At 37.6% G+C, this 21954-nt stretch overlaps 1 protein-coding gene across 1 annotated transcript in view; it reads right to left on the reverse strand.

Annotated features, from left to right (window-relative positions):
• Positions 1-18286: 18286 nt before the first annotated feature.
• Blos4 (biogenesis of lysosome-related organelles complex 1 subunit 4) overlaps positions 18287-21954 on the reverse strand; it is a 75055-nt gene continuing 71387 nt past the window's right edge. The window contains exon 5 of the mRNA XM_090382685.1: positions 18287-18970. Coding sequence (XP_090238811.1) covers positions 18761-18970 — 210 coding nt within the window. The 3' untranslated portion in view covers positions 18287-18760. The remainder of the gene's footprint in view (positions 18971-21954) is intronic.

Below are 21954 nucleotides of genomic sequence, written 5' to 3' on the forward strand. Positions count from 1 at the left end.
AGACTGCAGTAATAATTCAGATACAGCATGGGTTTGTTAAGGGAAAATCTTGTCCGACAAATTTGATTGGATATTCTGATGTGGTTGCAAAAGAACCGGATGCAAAAAATTATTTTGATATCATATACTTGGATTTCAGGAAAGCTTTTGACACTGTTGCGTATGGAAAACTACTGTACAAATTGGAGCAGTATGGTATTAAGGGTAATTTGCTACAATGGATAAAATGTGGTTGATTGGGAGAAGACAGAAAGTGGTAATCAATGGACGGTGCTCTTCGTGGACTAATGTTATTAGTCTAGTCCTCCAGGGTTCAGTGTTGGTCCCACTGTTCTTTTGTATATTTATCAATGATATTGATGAAGGTATATCAGGCTTAATGTCGATGTTTTCAGATAATACAAAGGTTGGCTAGGTTGTTGATGGCAGTGTGCTACTGCAACAGGATCTAGAAAAATTGGACAGATGGGCTAAGAAGTGGCAACTGAAGTTTAACAATGACAAATGCAAAGACTGCATATGTGTAGCAGTAACCCAAGGGAAACGTACCAACTGTGTTGTATTACACTTAGGGTGGTACAAAATGAAAAAGATATGGGAGATATGTGCAGTCAGATATGTTTTCTGAGCAATGTAGACAGGCTACCAGAGCTGGTCATGGGGTATTGCCAATGATATACAGGAATTTTGCTGGTTGGGAAAAGGAGGTGATTATCCCTTTGTATAAGGCAATGATCAGGCCATGCCTTGAGTACTGCGTACAAGTCTGGATGCCTCATTTTGGGAAGGATGTAGAGTTGCTTGAGTATGTACAGAGGTCGAGATCGGTGAGGGGAACGAAGCGGTTCTCTTACCAAGAAAGGCTTAATATCTGCAAATTGCAGCGTCTGGAGACTAGGAACCTGCGAGGTGATCTAATTGAGATGTATAAGGCCTTGGATTGAGCACGCTGAATTCTGATGGGATTCTTCCGCTTGCTCAGATTACGAAGGGTGGAGGCATAAATTCAAATTGAGGAAAGACAGTTCTAGAATAGATGTGCGGAAATTTGCCTTTACCCAGCGGGTGTGTAATTGCTGGAACAAACTTCCATTTGTCGCTGTGGAAGTTGATAGCTTAAGTAAATTCAAGGAGGAACTGGACAAACTTTTAGAGGGAATGGATGTGCGAAATTTTTTGGGTTTTTTTTGTCTGATGTTGCATAAGCTCATACGCTTGCTTACTTACATAACATGCCTCCATTACTATTACTATTCAAAGCCATAAAAGTCAGGTCTCCTCGCAGGTACTTAGTTTTTAGACGCTACAATTTGCAGAACTGTAGTCTTTCTGGCTAAGAGTATGGCTCTTTTCTGAACCCGTGCCACAGATACACATCCTCCCTGAAATTAACCTTACAGAGCTGTATAGAATGTTCATTATGTGGCTCTACAATCACCTTATACGGAATTATTACCTTCCTATACCTGCTGGCTTAATTCCTCTTTATTTTTGATAAAACCATTAAACGGCTGCCCCAGCAGTCAGTCTGCACTTCTCAGAAAACCTCATGACTAACTGCACAAATACTCCCTGCTGCTGACACCTGAAGGACTTCAATAATGACATTAGACAAAGTAGAGCAGTGCACATTGAAAACCACACTGTCTTCTCCTACTCAACCGTAACTTTTCCCCTTATACCAGGACGTTCCAATTTGAACAGCAATCTTGTATGGAACAGTATCAAAATATTTTCTGAACTCAAAGAACATCATGCTTTTGTTACTGGTTCATAGTACCAACCAGATTAATCAAAAGCGGTTCATGCTGAGATTGTCGTATAACTGCATTTGTGTCTAGATGGTCCTGCATTACTCCTTTAACCAGTGATTCCATTATTTTCTTAGGAAAAGAAGCCATTTATACAGGTCTGAATTCAGTTCACCCTTTAATCTTCGTTTGCTTACTAGGGACAAATTCGCATATCTCCAATACACAGAGACCTCCCATGAATCCAAGGATGCTCTCATAATTATGGCTAAAGGTTTGCTTTTTTTTTTTTTTTTTTTTTTTACTCATAATACAATTGGATTAATCTCACTGTCTCAAGTGCTTTATTTACTGTTTGCTGTAAAATTTCCCTTCCACTTTCTTCTCAGTTATAACATAATTATTTCGTATACGATTAGAAGTAGGTATACTTCTGGCATCCCCTTCCTAAAAGCTTCTTCAGGTTTGAATGAAGATGCAGAATATCTATTCAATTTGTTAGTAAACTGACCGGGATTATCAAGTTATTCCACTCACTTCCAGTGGACTAATACGATTTATCTCTTTCCTCCTAGTGTTTACATAAATTAATCTTTGATGCTCTTCTTTGCGAGAGACTTCTTGTAATTTGCCTTAGCTTGTCTAAATATCTGTGACTTGATTAAACTCTGATTTAATTTACCTTTTCGACTTGTTTACAGAGTACATACCACAGAGTACATCCCACGCCTAATCATTTCAAGGTCCAATGTGCAATGTGTACATGTACACTGTGTTACCACTTTATTAGGTACACATACCTAGTAGCGTATTGAGCATCCTTTAGTCTTCAAAGAGGATTGAATTCGTCTAGGCATGGACTGAACAAGGTGCTGAAAACATTGTGCAGGAATGGAGTACCATGCAGACATGAGTGTGTCTGCATTTTTTTCAGCCTGGACTGTACTTGTTAACAGGAGAGACTGCTTCTACAGGGATGGGATACACTTAAATAGAAAGGGTGCAAGAATATTTGCTGATGCTATCGAGGCAGTGTTAGGTGGGTCGGAAAACTGCTAGCTTGGGGGGAGACAAAGACCAATAGATTGACAGTAGCCACTGGCAGAGGTGAAAGAGATTCTTGCACTGCTTCTATTAGAATGAGCAGAAGCCTGGAAAACAGAATGCAGGATTTTTCAGAGACTGCTGGGAATCATTGGGGTACAAGTAAACACATGGGTTGTGTTAGGGTAGCTAAGAATAGAAACAGGTGCAGGTATACTTGCGTGTACACCAATGCTAGGAGTTTAGTAAATAAATTTGATGAATTTGAGGTATTGCTCAAAACATCAAAGGCAGATATTGTTGGGATATCAGAGACGTGGTGTCACACAGATATAAGGGATGCAGAACTGCAATTTGGGGAGTACAACGTCTACAGAAAGGATAGACAGGATAGGAAGGGGGGAGGGGCTATGCTATTAGTTAAGAAACACATAAAAACCAAGGAAGTGAAGCCAGTCGACATCGCTGGACAGTGCAGTGTTGAGTCAGTTTGGTGTGACATAAGCATTGGGAGATCAAAATTGAGAGTAGGAGTGTGCTATAGGCCTAATGACTCTGATGAGTATAATAAGGAACTGTACAGGGAAATAGAGTGGGCCAGTAAATCAGAGAGTCTTATAATGGGAGATTTTAATTTCCCAGATATTGACTGGAATTTGGGGGCTGGTTACTCACACACTAGCAGGGCTTTTGTGGATTTATTGGATGATTGTTTTCTACATCAGCATGTTCGGGAGTTAACTAGAGGGAGTAATACTCTTGATTTGATTATCAGCAGTGATTCTTCATGCATTCTTCATTAAGAATCTGCAGATAAATGAACCACTAGGAGGCAGTGATCACAGTGTGCTGAAGTGGGATTTACTGAAAGAGGTAACTACCATTAGGGGTAAAGGGAAGGGTTATTGCTTCCGTAAAGGCGACTACGATGGACTGAGACAGTATTTAAATTCTATACAGTGGGACCAACTGATGATGTTACCAACAGCAAATTCAAAATGGGAAGCATTCAAAGAACTTATCTTGGAAGCTACTAGGCTTTACATACCAACTAAGAAATATTGTTCAAGGTTTAGGCCAAAATGGATGTCAGATGAACTAATGAGGCATATGGCAGAGAAGAAAAATGCATGGGATACTTACAAATTAACACATGACACAGAAGCCTATGATAGATACAAGTTGATATGCAACCAAGTTACAAAGGAGGTTAGGCAGGCGAAGGCAGATTACGAGAAATCCTTGGCAAGGGATGCAAAGAAAAACAGCAAAGAGTTCTTTACTTATGTAAACTCTAGAAGGAAGGGGATGAATCAGATTGGTCCACTTGATATTGATGGGTCAACTGTTGATGATCCTGCTCAGGTAGCTAACAAACTAAATGAATATTTTGCATCGACATTCACACATGAGGAGTTATTCAGCAAGGGGAATGCCAGAGGTGTATTCAACTCTAGCAGTAAGCTACAGAATCTTGAAATAACTGGGAGTAAAGTGGAGGAGAAACTGTTGAAGATAAACACAAGAAAGGCACCCGGGGTGGATGGGATCTATCCAGTTATATTAAAGGAGGCAGCAAAGGAAGTAAGCAAACCCTTAGCCATAATTATGAGAGCTTCCTTGGACTCAGGGGAGGTACCCATAGACTGGAAATGTGCAAATGTGACCCCAATTCACAAAGGAGGATCAAAGGCTGACACAAGTAATTATAGACCGGTGAGCTTAACTTCTGTTCCAGGAAAATTAATGGAGGCACTGGTTAAAGAAGCACTGCAGGATCATTTAGACAAGACTTCAGTTATAGCTCAGACACAGCATGGTATTGTTAAGGGGAAGTCTTGCCTGACCAACTTGATTGGATACTATGATGCAGTCACTAAAGAACTGGATGCAGGGAATAACTTTGATATTATATACTTGGATCTTAGAAAGGCTTTTGATACTGTTGCACATGGAAGACTGCTACACAAATTGGAGCAGTGTGACATTGGAGGCAAATTGCTGCTATGGATAAAGGGGTGGTTGAGGGGGAGAAGACAGAGAGTGGTAATCAATGGACACTGCTCATCGTGGACTAATGTTATTAGTGGAGTCCCTCAGGGCTCAGTGTTGGGTCCATTATTGTTTTCTCTATTTATAAATGATATTGATGATGGTATATCAAGCTTAATGTCCAAGTTTGCAGACGATACAAAGGTTGGCAGGGTTGTCAAGGACACTACTGACACTATGCTGCTGCAACAGGATCTGGAAAGGTTGAGCAGATGGGCTGAGAGGTGGCAAATGAAGTTTAACATTGACAAATGTAAAGTACTACACATGGGAAACAGCAACCCCAGAGCAACGTATCAACTCTGTGGTACTACACTGACAGTGGTAGAGAATGAAAGGGACTTGGGGGTGATTGTTCAGGCAGATATGAAGTTCTCTGAGCAGTGCAGACGGGCTGCAAGAGTAGCTCATGGAGTATTGTCAATGATATACAGGAATTTTTCCAGCAGGGATGAGGTGATTATTCCATTGTATAAGGCAATGGTCAGGCCACACCTAGAGTACTGTATACAGGTCTGGAGGCCTCATTTCAAGAAGGATGTAGAGCTGCTGGAACGAGTACAGAGAAGGGCAACAAGATTAGTGAATGGAACAAAGGGGTGCTCTTACGAAGAAAGGCTTAAGTTTTGTAAATTACAGTGTCTGGAGACTAGGCACCAGCGAGGTGATCTGATAGAGGTGTATAAAGCCTTGAATGGTTTAAGCATGCTCAATGCTGATGGGATTCTTCCTCTAGCTCAGAAAAATCACCTGAGAGGGCATAAATTCAAATTGAGGAAAGCCAGATGTAGGATAGACGTGCGGAAATTTGCCTTTAGCCAGCGGGTGGTTGGTTGGTGGAACAGACTGCCATCCCTTGTGGTGGAGGTTGATAGCCTAAATAAGTTTAAGGCTCAGCTGGACAGGTATTTTGAACGAACAGAGGGGTGAAGTGGAAGTGGGTTTTTTTTTTTTTTTTTTTTTGGCTGATGCTGCATAAGCTTGCTTTCTTGCATCAAATGCCTCTACTAATGCTAATGCAAAATGCTAAAGTGTCGCGCAGTTCTTTGAGATTCGACAGAGGTGTAGGCCTGCAGCGAACAGCCCTTTCCAGCTCATCCCAAAGATGTTCAATAGGATTGAGATCCGCGAACTGAGCGGGCCACTGCAGCAAAGAAAGTCATTGTCGTGTTCTTGGAGCCATTCCATAGTGATTCGGGCTTTGTGCACCGGCACATTATCCTGTTGGAAGTAACCATCTGAGGATAAACTGTCAACATGAACGGATGCACTTGGTCAGCAACGATGTTTAGGTACGATGTGGAATTCAGACGTGAATCTATGGGTATCAATTGATCCGTGAGCCAAGAAAACATTCCCCACACCATAACACTGCCCCCACTACAACTGCACAGTAGTCTTCAGACATGATGGGTCCATGGATTCATGTTGTTTTCGCAAAGTTCTGAGCCTTTCATCCATTGAATGCACCAGGAACTTTGTCTCGTCAGACCAAGCAACTGTTTTCCAATCTTCGATAGTCCAGTGCTGGTGTTGCTGTGCCCGCAGGATGGGTGCTCTCGTTCTTCATTGATAAGTATGCGATGTGGCTGTCGGCTGTTTCTTACATTCGTGACAAAGTGCGACTAGTAGTCCGTTGCGATATTTTGTTCTGCGCACCAAGGTTGTATTCTGACATGATGTGCGACATTGTGGCCCTTCTGTGTGCTTGCACAATACTAGCCATCCTCCTCTGACCTCTTTCATCAACAAGTGTATGCGCGGTAGCACAGTGGTATCGTCACCATCCTCCCCACACCGGGTGGAAAAGGCCCGGGTTCGAATCCCGTCGATGACGCGAGAAACTTTAATGGGCTTTTTTCATTCCATTGCCGAGTTAGTCAGTCTGAGGCGTAGATAGCAAGGTTTTTCCCCAGCAAACAGACAAATCGACCATAGAACACATGCAATTAACAGACATAACACACAGCACGGCAGATGAATTTAATTATTTGGGTGGCCTAAATATAATAGTTTGGTTTATTTTTCTCATCAACAAGCGATTCTCCCACAGGAGTGCCGTTGAGAGGTTGTTTTCTGTTCGTTGTACCATTCTCGATACACCCTCGAAACTGTGTGGCGTGAAAGGTTGAGAAGTGCCGTTTCAGAGATGCTTTGTCCAGCACTTACTACCATGCCACGTTCACAGTCCGTTAGATCGCTCCTTTTCCTCATTCTTGCTACAGTTTGTACGCTTAACTGATACTAGAAAGGTTGTTCTGCTGCATTTATATCCACAAGACCACAACTGTGGTCATGTGACTTGCAAAGTTGTGGCACAAACCATTTGTGTGCACAGAAGGGGTGTACCTAATAAAGTGTCAGCACAGTGTATGTACGTGTATCCTGTCTATGGTGGCTCCCAGACTAATACATTGCAATGAAATATAGCGTTTGTATTTCCGTGTGATGAAGTACAGAAATTCTGTAAAACTGGCCTGACCTGGGTTGATGAATGCAAATGTAGTTAGTGAATATTGTATAGTATGTGTTGTGAGAGGCTTCTTTGCCACCGAGGAATAGCCATCACCTGGACTACTGCTGCTCAGTACCCTCCTGACCTCCGCACGTGGAGCCGGACCTGTTTCCTATATTTTTTTGCATCCACTTGAGGCAGTGCAAAAACCAGTGGATACATGTACCCCATACTCGGATTTCCGAGTCCTGAATATCACACTATCTTAACTACGGACTTTTTCCACTGTCAGTGCGCAATGCACAAAATGTGCAATGTGTGTGTACGTTGTTGGAATGGCCCCTAGGCATACGCCCATCTCACACGTAGAACTCAGTTTTAACACGTAAAACGTAGTTTTAAACAGTAATACTGTTAAAGTATTACTGTTTAACGTTAACGCGAAACGTTACAGAAAGGACAGACAGGATAGGAGGGGTTATGCTCTTAGTTAAAAGGAACATAAAATCTAAGGCAGTGCATCCAGTTTCCATGAATGGCCAATGCAAAATTGAGTCGGTTTGGTGTGACATAACCACTGGGAAAGCAAAAATGAAAGTAGGAAAGTATCATCAGACCTATATGATTCTGGTGATACAACAAACAACTGTACAGAGGAAACAGAGTGGGCGACAAAATCATGATCTCTTATGAGGGACTTTAACTTTCCAGATATTAGCTGGAATTTGTGGGCCGGTCACTCACAGACTAGCAAAACTATTCTGGATTTATTGGATGACTGTTTTCTACAGCATATTAGAGAGGCAAAAAGATTGAGTAATACTTTTGATCTGATTATCAGCAGTGATTATTCATGCATTAAGAAACTGCAGATAAAGGAACAACTAAGTGACAGTAATTACAGTGTACTGAAGTGGATTCACTTAAACCATTAAAGGTAAAGGGAATAGTTTTTGCTTTCGTAAAAGCTACTTTAGTTGTCTCAGACAGTTTTTAAATTCTATGACGTAAATGATACTGGCAACTGATGATGTTATCATCAGCAAATGCTAAATGGGAAGCATTCAAGGAATTAATCATAGAATCTACTAGGCTTATCTCACCAAGACATACGCTTCAAGGATGTCAGATGAACTAATGAAACTTGTGGCACTGAAGAAAATGCATGGAATGCATATAAATTATCTGCATACACAGAAGACATTTAAACTAGTCTGTAATCAAGTCATAATAGCGGTTAGGAAAGTAAAGGCAGATTAAGAGAAATGTTTGGCAAAAGATGCAAAAAAACAGCAAAGACTTATTTTTTAAATTAAACAAGAATGGAAATGAACCAAATTGGTCCACTTGACATTAATAGGTGCGAATGTATCTCAATTCACAAAGGGTGACATGAGTAATTACAGACCAGTTAGTTTAACTTCTATTCCAAGGAAAATATTGGCATCACTGGGTAAAAGAAGTAATGCAGAATCATCTAGACAAGGCTGCAATTATACTTCAAGTATAGCATGGGTTTGTTAGGGAAAAAATTTGTTTGACCAATTTGATTGGTTACTACAATATAGTCGCAAATGCGGCTGGATGCAAAAAAAAAATATATATATATATTCTGATATCATATACTTGGATTTCAGAAAAGCTTTTTTTATTGTTGCACACAAAAGACTGCTGTACAAATTGGAGCAGTGTGGCACAATGGTAAGTTGCTGCTAGGATATAAGGATGGTTGTGTCAGAGAAGACCGATTGGTAATCAGTGAACATTGCAATGTCCACTGATTACCGATCTGTCACAGACTACGAAGTCTGTGTTGGGCCCATTGGTGATATTTTTAATATTTATAGATGATATTGAAAACATGTCAAAGTTCGCAGATAATACAAACAAACGCATGGTGGTTAATGATGGTATATTACTGTAACAGGATCTAGAAAAGTTAGGCAGAAGCTGAGAAATGGCAATCGAAGTTTAACATTGGCAAATGCAAAGTACTGGATATGGGCAGCAGTAACTACAGAGTAACATACCAACCGTCTTACTACTTACGGTAGTGGAAAATGAAAGAGACCTGTGGGATAATTGTACAATAGTATGAAGTTCTTTTGGCAGGACAGCCCATTGGGTTTTGTCATTGATCTACAGGAATTTTGCTAGCAAGGATAACGAGGTGATTATCCCATTGTATAAGGCAATGGTTAGGCCTCACCTTTGAATACAGGTCTGGAGACGTCATATTAGGAAGAGTGTAGAGTTGATGGAACGAGTGCAGAGAAGTGCATCAGGATTAGTGAGCGGAACAAAGAGTGTCTTACCAAGAAGGCTTCAGTTCTGCAAGTTGCAACATTTAGAGACTAGGCACCAGCGACGTGATCTGAGTGAAGTGCTTAAGGCTTTCAGTGGATTGAGCATCTCAATGCTGATGGGATTCTTCCTCTTGCTCGGACTACACGTGATGAGGCACAAATTCAAATTGAGGAAGGATTGTTGCAGAATAGATGTGTAAGCTTGCCTTTGGCCAGTGGGTGGTTGATTGTTGGAGCAAACTTCCATCTGCGGTTATGGAATCTGATAGCTTTAATAAAATCAATGGAGGACAAGATAAACTATTGGAGGAAATGAATAAGTGGAATGGAAGTTTTTTTTTTTTTTTTTTGGTAGTTGTTGGCGCATCTTCTTCTGTGGCCATAATGCACCTCCCAAGGTTTTTGCGGTACTTTGATCCAAGCCCGAGGCAGGATTCGAACCCGCGACCTTTGGGTTGCCAGGCAGGCACTTTACCCACCCGGCTAGCCCGGTCGGCTTGCTTTCTTGCATCATTTGCCACTAATAATGCTAATATGATGTCAAATCATTCTCTGCATTTAGTTCGTTTTTTTTTTTTGACCTACTGATCTGATTGATCAGGCATGATCTACTTTTAACAAATTCATTGTATGACTGCATTGTGACAACACTCCTATCAAGCCCTTGCATTACTTCTTTAACTATTGACTTATTTTCTCACATAGGTCAATGTTACAAGTGTTTACTATCCATATTTGTATCCCAGCATAGTTCAAATTTACAAATACTTCCCCTAAATGTAAGGATGCTCTCATTATTATGCTGAAAGGCAAATATATGCTCTTGACAAAACTTTTAGCAGCAGCACTTTGTCCCACCCCTTCCCATTGAATGAAAGACAAACTCCTAATCTGCATCAGATAGCCTTCTGCTAACCCTATCTCTAAAAACTTAGGGGCTAACATCTGGTGAGGATAGGCTTGGCACAGCCAGGGTCCCGAGCTGGATACATTCTTCTCTCTTTCAGGGTAACCTAAGAATTTTTTTTTTTTTTTTTTTTTTTTGGCTGGTGCAGTATAAGCCTGAGGTGCAAGGAAGCCGTCCTTGCATCATATGGTGCAGCTTAAGTCTCAGGCTTCCTTGCACCATATATTGCAAAATATTTATTATCAGTAATCTGCATAGGACCATCAAGTTTCGCTGTCTTATCCTGCAAACTGATGTGATAATTCAACCCTCTTTCTAGAATTAACATGCACAGAATTTGCTAATTCTTTGCATTTAAGCCGAAGACTTCAAATAATCTAACCTTAGCTTGGCAACATCCCCTGGTAACTTGTTTAGAAACCAGTTTATACTTACTGTATCCCTTGATAATTTATAATCATCCCATTTATTTTTCTGCTTTGCTTAATTATTCCTTTGAGCAGAACAGTTCATTTTATCCTCCAATACAAAAGTATATTTTTTTCTCTGAAGCAATGACCTTCAGCATGACAATGAAATTTCTTGATATTGTTTCGGACAATAATGCACTGGTCATGCATTTAAAATTGACATTGCGGTATATGGCATTTGTTGTAACTATTTATTTACGTATAACGGAATTGAACTAATTATACTGAACAACAAATTTTGGGCCATATTTTCGGATCTGAAAGTAAGTTTACTTACTTTCTTGCTACTTGTCTCTAGATGCTGCAAATTGTCTCTGGAGACTAGGCACCTGCGAGGCAATCTGATTGAGGTGTATAAGGCCTTGAATGGATTGTGCAGGTTCAATGCTGATAGCATTCTTCCTCTTGCTCAGATTACCAACCTGAGGGGCATAAACTGAAATTGAGGAAAGACATTTGTCGAATAGAAGGAGGAAATTTGCCTTTACCCAGAGGGTAGTTGATCCAGCAATTTAAGCAGAATTTTTTGCTTAAATTTAATTGAATTTAAGCTATCAACTTCCACGTTGTGGAAGTTGATAGCTTAAATAAATTCAAGGTGGAACTAAGCAAAAATTTGGAATGAATGTATGAGTGAAATGTGTTTTTTTTTTGGCTGAGGCTTAATAAGCTTACTTTCTTGCATCGTATGCCCCTACTAATGCTAATACTTTGTAGATTTTGCACTATTTGCATGTTTAGCACAGAAATAGTGTTTAAAATGGCAGATTGGCTCTTGTTTTAAAAAAAAAGTAGTTTTTTTATATTTATACAAAGTATTTTTTTTATTTACATGGCAGTAAGATGTAGATACAAACATACCTGTATCAAACACAAGACCTTTTCATCTTTTGCTTATATTCAGCTTTGGGAGCATCCCTTTTCACCCTAATACAATAATCGGTTAAAATGGCCACACTCCATTTGCTTTTGTATCTTTGTTCCTTTGCTGCAATGTCTTGATGGAGGCACTCAATGCATTTGTAGCTGATGGCACCAGTTTGGCAAGAAATCCAGGTGCAAGAAATGAATCCTCAATGACATGTTGCACCTTGTTTTTTGTAAGAAGTAATCAGATCTTCCACAAGCTGCTGGTAGTTACCAGCTTTAACATTTCCTAGAAAACCAGTCGAAAAATTTTGAAGTGCTTTCCATGCCTTCTTGCTATCAACTAAGGGCACAGTCAAACTGTTCATCTTTGAAAAGTTGCCTTATTTGTGGACCAATGAAAACTCTTACCTTGATCTTCTCTGTACTGTCTTGGGAATTTCCTTTGCAAGTATTTGAATGCAGGACTATTTGCTTCCAAACTCATCACAAAATTTTCCATGAGCCCCAGTTCGATGTGGGGTGGTGGAAGTAAAACTTTATCTGGATCTATCAGAGGTTCAAATGCTGTGGTCATGATTTTCGTTGAAGCAAACTCCTCTTCTCGCAGTGCCTATCCTTAGCACTATTCCACTCGCAGAAAAAGCAACAATATTTAGTGTTACCCTTTTGTATTCCTAATGGCAATCCCCATAAAACACCACATATCTGCGACTCAAACTTCTGCTAGGATACACCTAGGAGGACATTCTCCACGCTCTTTTTTTTTTTTTGTAGACAGCATACAGAAGTAGTGAAGGTAGCATATTTTCATTGTGTAATGTTTGTTTGTTTTTTGGTTTTTAGGAGAATTAGCAACTAAGGCCATATTGCTCCGGGATATGCAGTGGTCATTCCCTGACCTTTCCGCATCCTCTGTATTTGGTGGTGACAGGCTCGAACCCCAGTCTAATCAAGAAGCGTGTGCTATGTACTGCTGCTCCTTCCCACCTGGCTACGTAGGTGCCTCATTGTGTAATAACACAGAAATGTCTATAGTCGCCATTCTTCACAAATGTGTCTCATTTTAATTGCTACCATTAGACCATCATCCTTACAGTGAATTCACCTTGTTTGATAGAATTTATCAGCCTTTATTCTGAGTACAAAACGTTATTTTCACATAATGATCTAGAAGATTCCACTGTTGTAGTCTCCAGGTCAAAAGCTCTGCCTTATTCTTTGGCAGTTCGAGATCCCTGATGAGGTCATTAAGCTCACTTTCTGTGATCTAATGTGGTTCAGAAGGATAAAGGTTTGGACATAATGGTGGATCACTTGATGCTGATAGCTGCTGTACTACTTCATATCAGTGTACAGAAAAAGTCTGGTGGTTCAGAAGTAGGTAGTACTTCACCACGAGACATGAACAAATTGAAGATATAGGGGATCCTTGTTAGCCGAGGATAACTTGTTCCAGTAAATTCCACTTAAAACAGGAACTAATTTTCATAATGTTTATTGTTTAAATAAAACTAAATGCAACTAGGCATAATATTTTAAGATTCTATATCTATATAACATCGATGTAGAAACACTATAGACAACTCTTATAGAAAAACTAGGCATAATATAGTGTGAAAAACATCATTTCATCTGTATATCATATTGTGCTCATCCTTCACGAGTTGCCCATGTATCGCACTACCTCGAATAAGTAACGCTTCACTAATAGAGAAGACTATTGTTACGTATTCTCGGTGGGCACAACCATTTTAAAGCTAGTTGGCTTTTCATCGGTGGGTGGGCAGGTTCCCTGGTATTGCAAGTGAAGCATTACTTATTCGCAGTAGTGCAATACATGGGCAACTCATTGTGAAGGATGAGTAGACGTGGTGTATGTACACAGATATTATATGGTAATATTTATTATGTACTTGTACATAGTAAAAAAAATGGATGAAGGAACTGAAAAATAAGAATATTTTATTAGACATTTTTTATTATATGTTACACAATGTAAGGTTAAGTAAAGTTTATCAAAGTTACACTATTTTTCAGTTGTACGAATAAAGAATGAATCCAGAGTTGTTTTTTTTTTGTCGTATTTATTTAAATAAAATTGTGTCGTAGCATTTAGTTATGTCTAACTTCCTGCTTAACAATTGTTGCACAATCATGAAGATCGTTCTCACAAAAAATATTCAAGTGCTTGGTCAATTTTCTCAAAGGAAAAAGCTTTAATTCTTTAATTTTCAAATTCTCGTAATTGTGGAGGCTCGGATACTGGGTACCCCCTGTATGTTTGGCTATGTCACTATCCACTTTTTCTTCATTGTCATCCCTTTTCTAATAGGAGGCAACATACAGAAGTCTGACATGATTTGCTGGCTCGATCAATATCATGGGCACTTAGAAATGCATAAAACCTTCCTTTTGATTCACCCACACATTGAGTTTTGATGAACAGGTAGTGCAGCATATGTGTGGAGCCCAGTTCTTGTCACCTAATTTAAACCCAAAGTACACGAAGTTACTTTGGGTTTAAATTAGGGACGCTTTCTTGAAGCATTAGCATTAGTAGAGGCATTTGACGCAAGAAAGCAAGCTTATGCAGCATCAGCCAAAAAAAATAAAAAATAAAAAAAAAATAATAATAAATAAAAAATAACCACTTCCACTTCACCCCTCTGTTCGTTCGAAATACCTGTCCAGCTGAGCCTTAAACTTATTTAGGCTATCAACTTCCACGACAAGGGATGGAAGTCTATTCCAGCAACCAACCACCCGCTGGCTAAAGGCAAATTTCCTCCCGTCTATCCTACATCTGTCTTTCCTCAATTTGAATTTATGCCCTCTCAGGTGATTATTCTGAGCAAGAGGAAGAATCCCATCAGCATTGAGCATGCTCAAACCATTCAAGGCTTTATACACCTCTATCAGATCACCTCGCCGGTGCCTAGTCTCCAGACACTGTAATTTGCAAAACGTAAGCCTTTCTTCGTAAGAGCACCCCTTTGTTCCATTCACTAATCTTGTTGCCCTTCTCTGTACTCGTTCCAGCATCTCTACATCCTTCTTGAAATGAGGCCTCCAGACCTGTATACAGTACTCTAGGTGCGGTCTGACCATTGGAGAAGTATGCTTCTCCACATTGTATGTGGAGAAGCTGTGACTTCTCCACATACATAACAGAAGTTAAGGCCATTCATACAATTACTAGGCATATTAATCTTACATGACACAGATACTGTGCAAAAAGTAGGAATCTCACAGAGAACAACCATCAACTGAGAACAAATCACCCAGTACCTAGCCATATTCGAGAATTGCTGCAAAGGAGTTGAAGATACATTTGCGGCAACAACGTATCATGTGATGCAGAGTGAGGCAACAGTTGTCGATCACATAAGGGCATGGTGGTACTAAAACTCCAGTGTTGCTGAGAGTCGTAGTTAATAACATAAAGTAACTCACTAATATGAGACCCCAACTGTAATTCGAAAACAAGAGCCAATCAACAAATTTTAATGTGGTTTTCGTGTTCAGCAGCATAAAATTAGTCAAAATTGGGTATTTTTGTTTTCGTAACATTTTACATGTTGACCAGTATCATTTATATCTTTAACCACTAGCACTACCTTTTCGTGCCGACAAGGCTAGCCAGGTAGGTAAAGTGTCTGCCTGGCAACCCAAAGGTCGCGGGTTCGATTCCCGCCTCGGGCTTGGATCACAGTAAAATGCAAAAACTTTGGGAGGTGCAATATGGCCATAGAAGCTGATGCACCAACAACTAACAAAAAAAAAAAAAAAAAAACACACTACCTTTTCGTCATAAATGTTTTACAGAGATAACTAAGACCAGTAGTTAGTGCATAATAAAAAAAACTGTTAGGTATCTCTATCTAAATCTGCCAATTCTCAATCCCCAAGGGGGCCAGATTTTAATGAGTTTACTGCATATGCAATAAAATATTCCCCCAAAATTTGCCTTATCAAACGTGGGCATGTAATGGTCCAGAAAACAGTGTGGGTGTATGTTCACACAATTTTCTTTTTATGTATATATTAGTAGAAAAATGTGCACAGGTGCATTATGAAATTTTGCATGTTTAATGGTTTTAACAACTTGAAACTGAAAGATAATAATTTCATGTTTTCATACTTGTTTTAATCTTTTTCGGCAGAATTAATAAAAGTTGTGCCATTGAAAAAGGATATTTTTAATTCAAATTTTTCATTAAAGAATAAAAAATTACATTAAAAGGATTGCAATCTATTACTAAAATATCAAACACTACTATACTCTTAACAAAATTCAAATGGAAAATACTTTTCCATAAATAAAACAAAGCAGAGCACCTTCCAGATTCAGAATGAGCATTTTGATTACAATGGGCATGTGAACATTGCTGAATTAAGTGAAGCATTGGTACTGCACTAACTGGAAAGTTATCTACCACCTAGTGTATTGCTTTGTGTCACAGAGGGTAAGGAATTTCTCATTTGTAGTGTGCACACCTGTGTAGTTTTCTTCAGCATATCTGACAGTATTGTTTCAGATCTTTCACGCAGGGATATACCCAGAGTTACTAAGTCACACCAGCATGAAGGTGCAAGTGGGTGGTATGAGTGCCAGAGAATAGCAGAAATTCTACTTGCATGTGGAACCTGAATATTAGCTACGCCTGCACTTAATTCTCTCAAGTAGTAGTAGCTTCAAACAGGATGTGCAGTTTAGTCATGCACAGAACCCACGGATAAACCTCGAGATTAAAACTGATGGATATGATAGAACCAGAAATATTAAAAAAAATCATAATGCATTAAACTTTAATTATCAACCTTAATGTGAATTTTTATACATTCACACTTAATTTGAATATCTTTTCATAAAGAAATAAAGAATTTAAATGTAACTACTTGGCCAACTTAATGGATGGCACAAACCACAATGCAAAAATTTAGATCCTTCAATAAAAGAAGTTAGTTACCAAAATAATTAAGACACACCTTTGTGAAAGAATGGAGTCCCATTCTTCAGAATACTACAAAAGCTATGGTTCAGTTTTTCTCAGCAATAAGTAATTCCAAAGACACCATATTCAACTTAAAATTTTTTTTTTTTTTTTTTTTTTTTTTAGACTCCTCAGCTTAATATATTTTAATAACAAAATTAAAGGTTTAAATATTGCTTCACATAAATTCTGTTTTCCAAAAACAGCATTTATGATGTATATTCTCTTAATTTTAATTATTTAGAGATCTTGGAAATTTCCAATAGATCCCCTCCCCCCTTCTCAGCATCTCTGTGGACTCTTAGTTTAGAAACACTGCTCTAGTTGATCAATTCCATGCTGGCTGTATATAGAAACTCAATACCTAAATAATTAAGTAATTTTCTGTGGTGTTCCATTTTGTTGGCTACTAATCGGAAGTAATACATTTCCATCAGTGAAATATGAATGACTTAAATTCTGCAACTCAATTTCTCTCACTCACTCACTCTCACATACATGTGCACAATATAATCCTAAAAAAAAAAAAAAAGAAAGAAACATTAACAATGGACTGCTTGACACTATCATTTATTACCATATAACGGAGATTAAAAAAAATTTTTCAAGCTCGTCTAAATTCCTTATTACAGGACCAAAAGCACATGCTATTTATTATCTATCCACTTGTATAAATTATTTCTGTCATATCATTAAATAGTATCATGAGGGACATTAAACAATCATAAAAGTTATGCTTTACTAAAATAGTTTAATTTAAATACATATTAACTTCTAGTTCAGAATTGAGCAAATTAAGATGTTATAAACAATGATATATTATATGTACATTTTGATATATTTACATCTTGAAGAATCTTTAGTCTAAAATATTTACCAGTATAACAAACAGGAACAATTAATATAAGTATCATTAATTAGGCAAAGATCTGTCTATACATTTGGCCATTTTGCATCTTCTGTTATGATTTGACTCTGAAAAATAATGTCTCAACCTTCAACTGTTTCTTTTTTTTTTGTTGCAATGCATAAAAAAAATATATCAACTGCATATTTACTGTTATCTTTACATTCCTAATATCAAAAACAGATCTAGGTTTGCCCTCATTCTCAAGAAAACAAGTAAAGATAGTAAGTAGTATTCACAAGACATATTCACAAGGTATGTATGTATCTTGGTACTCACAAGAAATTGGAAAGTAGCACAATGCATAGTGAAAGGCTTCATTTTAATTATACTAAGCCCTATATATAATTATAAGTCTCACTTGATATTCAATGTAATTTATTGTACAAAAATTCTTTTGTAAAAGAATTTTCTTTTTTTTTTAACTTAGTAGATATACTTATTCATGACAGGAAAAAATTCAATAACAAGCATCATGCACAATTTTAGAACTTAATTTTATTAAAATACTAATTTTTCTAAAATTGCCCTTTAGTTTCTCTATGGTATCTTTATCACAATAATAGTATAAACAACTTCCATCTATTTTTACATCTTTCAGTGATGGAAAATATATTACGACGAATATCAACAATACAAAGTCTGAAAATATTGACTGTAATGAAAAAAGAAGTCTGACCTCTACAATTAATAATTCTACATATTCAAAACACACTATATTTTTTCTTATACTTTGTGTTCTACACCTTTCCTTAAATATACAGAAACCTACTTACAAATATTGACTTCACTGTACTTTTGCCAGTATAATTATGTTTACAGGAACATTTTTACGTAAATGGCACAGGTAGAATGAAAGGTCTGAACCACCCATTTTTACTATTGTTAAAATTGAGCAGTTCTAAGAGTAAAAAGCACAGGTTTACAGACATTCATGCTCTTTAAAATTTATGTTTTTTGATATCTAAAATGGTTTTCATTTTTTGTTTTATATTCACCATGTTTCATCCATTTGATTTTGATGAGTTAGGCTCCACATTATCAGCAGAAGCAACATTATAAATTTCTTGCACATTTTCTTCATCAGAAATGTTCGGCTCCACTTTTACATGGTTCTTAGTTGATTCAGAGTCAAGAAAGTAATCTGATGTCCTGAATATTTCTGGTGGTTCATATTTCATCTCCTTTTTATCAGTAACATTTACAGACTTCTTCTGTAAAAAATCAAATAAATAAAAATTTAAAAAAATAGCAACCCAGATAATTGTTTAAAAAAAGTTCCCTTTTTAATTATATTAACAGCATTTGAAATGCAATCAGATATGAAGTTCTCTGAGCAGCGTAAATGGACTGCCAGGACAGCACATGGAGTTTAGTCAATGATAAAGGAATTTTGCTAGCAGATAAAAGGAAATGATTATCCTGTTGTATAAGGTCAGGCCACCTCTTGAGTACTGCACAAAGGTCTGGAGGCCTCATTTTAGGAAGGATGTGGATCTGCTGGAATGAGTACAGAGAAGGGCAACAAGATTGGTGAGCAGAACAAAGAGGTGATTTTACCAAGAAAGGCTTCAGTTCTGCAAACTGCAGCATCTAGAGACTAGGCACCTGTGAGGCGATTTGATTCTACCTCTTGCTCACACCACACGTGAGGAGGCACAAATTGTGCTTCCCCGTGTGTGGGAGTTTGCCTGTAGCCAATGGGTGGTTGATTGTTGGAACAAACTTCCATCTGTTATTGTGGAAGTTGATAGTTGAAACAAATTTCCATCTGTTATTGTGGAAGTTGATAGTTGAAACAAACTTCCATCTGTTATTGTGGAAGTTGATAGTTGAAATAGATTCAAGGAAGAACTAGACAAGCTACTGGAGGGAATGAATAGGAGAAATGGGAATTTTTTTTTTTTTTTGGTTGATGCTGTATAACAGGCACATCAAACACGTGGCCCTCCAACAAAAAGGCTGCGGCCCGCCGAGATTTCTTTAAAATCTTTTTTTTCTTAATTAAAAGAAACGGAAAAAAATACTAATCAAGTTTATTTTTATTTTCACAGAATTTATTTTGAATTTTACATTTAAGCAATTTTCAATGCAGCACTCGAAAAAGAGAGAAAATATAGGATGTTTCATTTTTAAGCCTCAGGGTGCAGCTTCGAGTATTACAGACTGCAAAGTGTTTGCTCAGTTGTACACTCATGAATTATATTTTTAACTGTGTGCAGTTAATTTTGTGTTTTATTTGTATTAAATTAAAAAGACACAATAATAAACATTATGTCAACCCTTAATACCAGTATGAGTAAGAAAACAGCAATCTAAGAAGAATGCCGTAACTTCCAAGAGAAATGGGAGCTAGACTATTACTGCATTCTAGAAAAAGAGCAAAAATAGTTCCTTAATATGTAGTAAATCTATCTCAGTCTACAAAGAATACAATATCAAGAGACATTATGATACATATAATAAAGAAATCTATGATAAATACGTTGAGAAACATCGTGAAAGTAAGTTTGTAGAACTGAAATCAATTCTTAAAAAACAGCAAAACTTGTTTACCAAACCTTCTGAGGAAAATACAGCAGCTGTAAAGCTAGTTACTTGTTATCACATTTAATTGTAAGCAAATCAAAGCCTTTACAGAAGGAGATTTATTAGTGAGTGTTTAATTAAAGTAGCAGAAGTGTTGTGTCCAAGAAAGTAAAAAGCTTCAAAAGTGTAAGCTTGAGTAGAAACACAGTAGCTAATAGGATTGATGAAATTAGCATTAGTATTAGCAAAGGCACATGATGCAAGAAAGCAAGATTATATAGCATCAGCCAAAAAAAAAAAAAAAAAAAAACCCACACTCTTCTCATTTCATTCCATCCACTCGCTCCAAATGTTTGTCTGGTTTGCCTTGAATCTATTTAAGCTATCAACTTCTACAATGACAGATGGAAGCATGTTCCAGCAATCAACCACCTGCTGGCTAAAGGCAAGCTTCTGCACAGCTATCCTAGAACTGTCTTTCATCAATTTGAATTTATGCCCTCTCAGGCGATTATTCTGAGCAAGAGGAAGAAACCCATCAGCATTGAGATAGCTGAGAATTTAAGAAATCAGCTCAATTGAATGATATCCACATTTGAAGCTTATTCTACTGCAATTGGATGAAAGTACAGACATTCGAGATATTGCTCAACTGGCATTTTTATTCGTGGGTGTGATGTGAACTTGAAAGTAAGTGAAGAGCTTTTAGAAATTATTCCTAAGCATGATACAACCACTGGAGCTGATATTTTTGGTGCACTCATGGAAATTCTGAATAAATTAAATTACCATTGAACAAGTTGATTTTGTCTTGCAACTGATGGCGCACATGCCATGACGGGTATTACTAAGGTGTCATTGCAAAACTAAAAGAAACATGCAAACAACATGGTAAAATTCATTTCGAACATTTTCATTGCATTATTCACCAGCAAGTATTATGTTCCAAGGTTTTAAATACTGGACATGTGCTAAAAAAAAGTTGCCAAAATTATAATTTTATAGAGCATGTGGACTGAATCATCGACAATTTGTTTCATTCTAGGGTAGATCAGTGTGTTCAGAAAGTGAACACACTGATCTACCCTATTATGCAGAAGTTCAATGGATTTCGAGTCAAAGTCTTAAAACGATTCTTTGAGCTGTTGGATGAAATTGTAATGTTCTTGGATACGAAGAATTATGAATGTACTGAATTAAAAAGATGTACCTGGATCTGGCCTTCTCAGTTTACATTACAAGTCATCATAATCAACTTAATCTTAAACTTCAAGGAAAACATCATATTGTTGACAATGTTATTTGATAATACAGCACACTGTCGATTTACCGGGATCGCATTAACTGGGACACTTCGACTCAAATAAGAAATAAAATTTAAAAAAAATCAACCAGAAATCATAAAATTCAAGTAATAACTAGAATAGGTATAAACAGATGTTTTGCAAGTCGTAAATAAGCGACAAGAAGCAGCGTTATAAGTCGTCATTGGGAGATTATTATCTTGCAACCCTCCTGCTACTTCACACCCACAGCTCAAAAAAAGAAAAAAAATATATATATATATATATATTTAGTTTGTTTTAGTGCGTCGTGTCGATTGTTTTGTTCCGTCACACTGCTAAAGGATGAATTTTGTTTCGTTATTTATGTCAGGATGTAGAAATTT

This window comes from Mastigoproctus giganteus, chromosome 10 (genome assembly GCF_048544385.1).
Source record: "Mastigoproctus giganteus isolate SK-2022 chromosome 10, ASM4854438v1, whole genome shotgun sequence".
Lineage (NCBI taxonomy): Eukaryota > Metazoa > Arthropoda > Arachnida > Uropygi > Thelyphonidae > Mastigoproctus > Mastigoproctus giganteus.